Here is a 6,056-nt window from a genome sequence, read left to right as displayed (position 1 = left end):
GGAAGTCCCATGGACAGAGGAGGTTGGTGAGTTACAGTCCACAGGATCACAAAGACTCAGACGTGACTGAGCATGCACAAAAGGTACAGGCAGTCAGAAGTAGTAAGATATTGACTGTTTAAGGAGTTAAGAGGGAGTTTTCATGGTGAACTACTCATATTGCAAACCAAAAAAACTAGCTTCTGGTTTTAAAGGCCACAACCCCTATGCAAAACCATTTAAACTCTCACTGAAGTAGATGGTATACTCTCTTTCAGAGTCTGTTTTCTTTTTGCTTTTATCTTTTTGTTTCCTTTCCAATTCCTGAAAATAGTAAAAAAAAAAAAAAAATGGGAATCACCTGCATTTTTTTTTAAATGAGCTATCTGAATAAAAATAAGAAGTGACTAGCCAAAAGTAGCCTTGGAGGTAGAGAACTAAATTTAATTACTCTGACTAGAAAGTTACTTACTAAAATAACCTGGGGTTATATGTGCCAACAGGAATCATTTCTCTATTATTCACCACTTATGGCCAAAACAGCACTAGAAATTTCAGAGCCTTGCAGGTCAAGGCTAAAGAAAGTTAAATATTTGCCAAAAGTCAGCCTAGCTCATTAGGGGAGGGAGGTCCCAAAATGAGAGTTTGGATTTCCGAACTCAGTGCTCTTTCCATTCTGCTGAGATGTTCCATTTTGTGGTCATGGAACTCTGGAAAGGCTTAGAGGATTGGGTTCTCCATCTTTTGCAGCCTTTCCTAGTCACAGAATACACTACATGGAAATTTTTTTTAGTAAGCTTTCTTTATTTGTGATTTGTAGGTTGTTGGCATCTTTGACCTAAACCATACAAATGACTCTCTTTCATGCATAATATCAACCTATTCGGTGAGTGAGGCATAATCTAGTGGGGAGTGGGATTCAACAGTCATCCTAATCTCCTCTCAGAATTACCTCTGATACTCCTACTCCTCTTCAAACAGAATCAACCAAATATCTTCAGCTCTGAAGGGAAATCTCTCTGCAGGGCCTTGTTTTGTTTTTATTCTTTCTCTGCCCTCTACTACCCTGGATCGAAGATTAACTTTTTTTTGTCTTGTTATCATCATTTTTCTCAACTGAGTCTGTCTTCATCACCCTGGTCTTCATTTTCTTTTCATTAATGTCAGGTCTATTGCCTGACATATTCACAGTTGCTACTGTGTTCTCTACTCTGCTGTGTCAGCTGGTTCTACCTCAGTAGCTAACCTTGTCTGAACTATTAACCCATCCCATATTACTGACTCACTTCCTATCTCTGGCCCTGTGTGTATCTCTGGCTCTGTCTATGTCTCAGCTTCTGCTTGGGCCCTTGATTGTACCACTGAACTTAACTGTCTTTCTGGTGCCTTACTCATGCATGAAGAAACACCTGAGTCTCCTTCAGATAGACTCAATTTCACTGTGGCCATATTTCCTACCCTTGTCCTTGTTATAGGGATCACGAAAAGGTTTTGATCTGGAGGAGGAACTTGAGAACTTAAGTGATTGAGTACAGAGAGGAACCCTAGAGAAAAAGAAAAGGTCAAGGTCAGCATTGTGGATGAGTAATAGATAAAATCTCAAGTCATCAAACACCCCTGAAGAGTAACACTGACTTAATAATAATAGGATTTGATTAATAACACATTTCTGAACATCCTGTTCATTGTCTTTAGGGGCTTGGAATTCAAAACATTAGTCCCAGTTTTTCTGTAATATAATGTTTTCCAGCGGTATGCAAACCAACTTACTGGGGCACAGGAAGAAAATAATAATTTATTTTTATATTTTTAACAAATAATGTTTAAATTCTATTTTTGAGTGTATTTTACAATGTAATGACTGTATTATTAATGTAATATGTGTGCATATTTTATAAACAAACATATATCTTTTTGGAATGTTTGCTAAAAAGGGTCTTATGAAGACAGTGTGTGAGGCAATGTTTTGGAGACTACTGTCGCAGTTAATAAAGATAAGTAGGTGGCTTAGAAAGATTATAGAAGTGTCACACAGGCAAACACCAGTGTTATTGCTCTGCTTTATTCTGGAGATCCATAAAGGTGGAGAGTTTATTTGATATGACAAAGGGATAGGGGAACTAAAGGACTATCTTCTGAAAGAGCAGAAGAACTATGAATAGCTCAGTTGTATCTTTACCTTCTGTACTTCCTGAATACATCTGTTCAGGGTCAGGTATCATTATTGGAAAAAATGCTTTAGATAAATTGGAAGCGCTAGCTTTAGGACTGTTCATTGACATGAAAATGACACTTGTAGAACCCTTCCAAATTATGAGATTCTAATATATCAAACAACCCAAAGAAAGGGAAAAGGAGATAGAAGAGCAATCACGTAAAGTTGCATTTTCTGTGCATTCCCTACCTAACAAGAGCTTTAACTCACCAATCATCATGTAGAGGATACTGCCCAACCAATTGATGTGGTAGACTATCAGGAAACGGGGTTCCAAGACATTCTTACTATACAATTTCACTTGCAGCAGGAAAAAGATGAGGCAGAAGAGTAGGCAGGTACCTGGGATCAGAATGAAAGCTATTACTACCTGTGATAGCCCTCCTTCTGCCTCCACCCTCTTCCCTCTCTCTGCACTTGCCTTCACCCTCAACTGCCTCAATTATGCCATGGAGACCTATTACATGGTAGTGGTCATGGGAAGACCCATTTGGCAAAGGCCTTCTGCTTTGACTGGAGTAAAGTTGTCAAGGTGGAGCCTATAGATAATATAGACAGAACAAGTAGCAAGTTGCTACATGGTAATTTTCCAGGTGCCAGAAGGGCCTCCAGCCTTTATCTCTCCTATCGTCCCACAGATAATCCTTAGAAATGTTTCCATTGGATTAAGCATCATCTTTTCTGGGTCCCCTCTTTCAGAGGTAATAGCCCTGTCTGGAGTAAAAGTTTATTGAAAACTGTCTTCCCTTTGGGAAGAGACAAGGGTCTTATGATAGCAGTATCATGTAAGGCTGGGAATGACTTGATAAAAGAAGGGGAGATGGCACTGGGAAGGGAAGAAATGCCAGGACTCTAGGGACAAACTTTTCCAACCTCATCGTGTTGTACCTGAAATGAAACAGAAGATGGATATGCCCAGATCTATGTAGGTTTTGTCTCCTGGCCCTTTGGTGAGAGAGATGCTGAGCCATATAATAATAATGAGGATGGTGAAGGCAGAGATGAGGAAGAAGGCCCTGGAGAACTGGAGGTAGTCTGCCAGGGGAAGGGGAAAAGGAGAGGCTTGACTGGAATGAAGGACACCTGCCTTACAGAAGGCTGAACAGGGTCTTGGGAAGGGGTGAGGAACAAAGGACGATGGAATCAGGGCTTGTCTTACATGCAACGGAGTCAGAGTAAGGAGCCCCCAAGTTGGGGGGGGCGGTGCTTCACAGGCACCCATAAGGACCCTCTTTCGACCTCCTCATTGACATGTGGAATTCCTTTAACGAGGAAAAAAATAATTTACTCCACAAGGAGGGAAAGGCTGAAATTAGAACCATAACCTTAAGAGGCATGTTATGAGATAACTCTCATATAAAGGCATAGAATGACCAATATTTCTTTTTCTGAGGGAAGTTGTAAGTGCAAAGGTCAGCAGGCATTAGCTTCCAATAATAAAGGGGCTTTGGCTTTTAAGTCGTTGAGGAAGCTTGGATGAGACAAACTCACACAAGGGTGCCGTCCTTGCAGGCGCTGTCCATACATGCTGGTGAATCAGTGAGGGGGTGTGGGTCAGGGTTGCCGGGAGAAAAGAGAGTGGTGAGCGGTGGGGGGATCTGACAGGGTGGGTGTACCAAAGGAGGGGGCTGGAATCTGGAAAGTACTCACAGGGGGCCTTCAAAGCGTTGCCCCAGCAGAGATCATGGTGGCATAAGGTCCAGAGCCCCGCCAAGAGCTTCTGCCTGTCCTTCAGCACCACGAACTGCACCCAGTGTAAAGGGGACAAGCAGAGCAGCAGGACGAAGTTGAAGCCCGATGAGCAAGCACAAAGATGGCGAATGCAGCTGCGGCTTTTCTGCAGGAACCGGCGCAGGTAGGGCGGTATGGAAGAAAAGCGGTGCAAACGGGGCAGAATTGGCTGTGGTGTGGAAGAGAGGAAGACATCATGAAAGGAATCTCAACCCAGGCATCTCCATCTCCAACCACAGAAAAGTCAAGCCCTGACTTGGGCTGGGGGTAAGTCCTCCTCCCTCCACACTTCAGGGTATTTTTCTCCCCTGGCCCCAGCCTCCCACAACCCTTTTTCAATTTTAACAACTTATTGACCGGAGATGTATTAATACATCTTTCCTGACCTGAACTTTATTGACTGGAGACCTTTCAACATTCACTTCCCTAACAAATCGCCTGCCTCAGGCATTTATTTCAGCAAAAATCCCCCATTCAATATTGTGTTAATTTAAAAAAATATTCCATTTCACCTCTCCCCAGTTTTTAAAAAATGGAGTTTTGCCTCTCCTACCTTGACACTTGCCCCATGACACACACAAGCTGCTGCCTCAGAAAGGACTTCAACCCCTACCTGGCTCACAAAAGGCTTTCCCCCCTCTGTAATGGCAACCCATCCCAATATTATTGCCTAGAAAATCCTGTAGACAGAAGGGCCTGGTGGGCTATAGTCCATGGGGTCACAATCAGTCAGACACAGCTGAGCACACATGCAGACACTCACACACCCTGTAGGTTGGGTGGCTCATTCTGCCGATGTTGTAAATGCTCTGGAGGGCCCTTTCATTTCCTTCTCTTCTCTCCATCCTGGCTCCTGGCTCACTGCTATAGCCAACTGCCATAGAACTTAACCCTCTCCCAACACCCTTCCCCGCCCCTCCCCCACCTAGGGGACAGAAACAGCCCGAGTCAGAACACGAAGCATGGGTACTGTGTCTGTCTCATCTGCCAGATCTGATCCAATCCAAGACTCCCACCCAGGTCTCTGTTGAACTCCAGACTCCTACAGCAATCTGCACGCTGACCCCAGATTTCTCACAGACACATCAACACCTAAGAGGTCTTTAAGAAATGGAGTCATCCTCTTTCCATCCTGAACCCCCATCCTGTACCCTTTTCTTCTTTAAAATATTTATTATTCTTCTTTTTATTTGGCTGCACAGGATCTTAGTTGCAGCACGCAGGATCTTCAGCCTTCATTGGCAGCATGTGGGATCTTTAGTTGCAGCATGCAAAATCTAGTTTCCTTGACCAGGGTTTGAAACCAGTTCCCCTGCATTGGGAACTCAGTCTTAGCTACTGCACCACACTAGGGAAGACTCCCATACCTTTTTATTACCTACCACCAGTCAATCACAATGTGTTATGCCAATTCTACCTCTTTAATGTTCTCAAGCCCACATTGTATTTTTGTTTCCACTCCTTTAGGATATGTCATGGAGAAGGCAATGGCACCCCACTCCAGTACTCTTGCCTGGAAAATCCCATGGACAGAGGAGCCTGGTGGGCTGCAGTCCGTGGGGTCGCTAGGAGTCCGACAGGACTCATCGACTTCACTTTCACTTTTCACTTTTACGCACTGGAGAAGGAAATGGCAACCACTCCAGTGTTCTTGCCTGGAGAATCCCAGGGACGGGGGAGCCTGGTGGGCTGCCGTCTATGGAGTCACACAGAGTCGGACACGACTGAAGAAACTTAGCAGGATATGTCATGTCAGTCCTGGATTTCTGCAACGGCCTTGTGCCTCGTCTCTCTGCTACCAAGTTTGCTCTCCTTCAGTTTGTTCTCCACAGATTTACCAAGATTGATGTTGTTAATGCAAATCTGATTGTGTCTCTCTTTTGCTTAAATTCTCTGATTGTTCCCCACTGCTATGAAGTAAAATTATGTTAGCATGAATCAGTGAAACCCAACAAGATGGAGTTTCTGCTTACTATTCAACTTCATTCAGTCATCCAATCACTCATTTGTGTGAGGTATTGTGTCAGGTACTGGGAGGTGCAGTGATTTGTTGGTGATCTTCCACATGCCCCTCCAGATCTGCTCCCCATCATTGTTCAAAGAACTGACCAATTTGGGCTTTTCTTTCCAT

General features: G+C 43.7%; 1 protein-coding gene across 2 annotated transcripts; it reads right to left on the bottom strand.

The window, feature by feature from the left end:
- Nucleotides 1–354: 354 nt before the first annotated feature.
- Nucleotides 355–4,810, bottom strand: LOC109564193 (transmembrane protein 202-like). Of its 2 annotated transcripts, XM_070797036.1 has the most exons (5): nucleotides 4,693–4,810; nucleotides 3,845–4,094; nucleotides 3,083–3,229; nucleotides 2,405–2,536; nucleotides 355–1,523 (listed from the first exon to the last, which is right to left on the bottom strand). In XM_070797036.1, the coding sequence occupies exons 1-5, from the start codon at nucleotides 4,804–4,806 to the stop codon at nucleotides 1,303–1,305; spliced, it is 864 nt and encodes a 287-aa protein (XP_070653137.1). In that variant the 5' UTR covers nucleotides 4,807–4,810; the 3' UTR covers nucleotides 355–1,302. The 2 variants fall into 2 exon arrangements, with proteins under 2 accessions (XP_070653137.1, XP_070653138.1); XM_070797037.1 differs by lacking the exon at nucleotides 3,083–3,229 and having other exon boundaries at nucleotides 357–1,523.
- Nucleotides 4,811–6,056: the final 1,246 nt, after the last annotated feature.

This window comes from Bos indicus, chromosome 10, assembly GCF_029378745.1.
Source record: "Bos indicus isolate NIAB-ARS_2022 breed Sahiwal x Tharparkar chromosome 10, NIAB-ARS_B.indTharparkar_mat_pri_1.0, whole genome shotgun sequence".
NCBI classification, from domain to species: domain Eukaryota; kingdom Metazoa; phylum Chordata; class Mammalia; order Artiodactyla; family Bovidae; genus Bos; species Bos indicus.
The sequence above is the reverse complement of the archived record's forward strand: the minus strand, read 5'-3'. Positions and strand labels throughout refer to the sequence as shown.

Coding starts and splice junctions, on each gene's coding strand:
- LOC109564193 (XM_070797036.1), bottom strand. CDS start 4,806: ATGGCAGTTGGCTATAGCAGTGAGCCAGGAGCCAGGATGGAGAGAAGA. Junction 4,095..4,692: donor TGAGCCACCCAACCTACAGG/GTGTGTGAGTGT, acceptor TCCACACCACAG/CCAATTCTGCCCCGTTTGCA. Junction 2,537..3,082: donor CATCTTCTGTTTCATTTCAG/GTACAACACGAT, acceptor TTCTGATCCCAG/GTACCTGCCTACTCTTCTGC.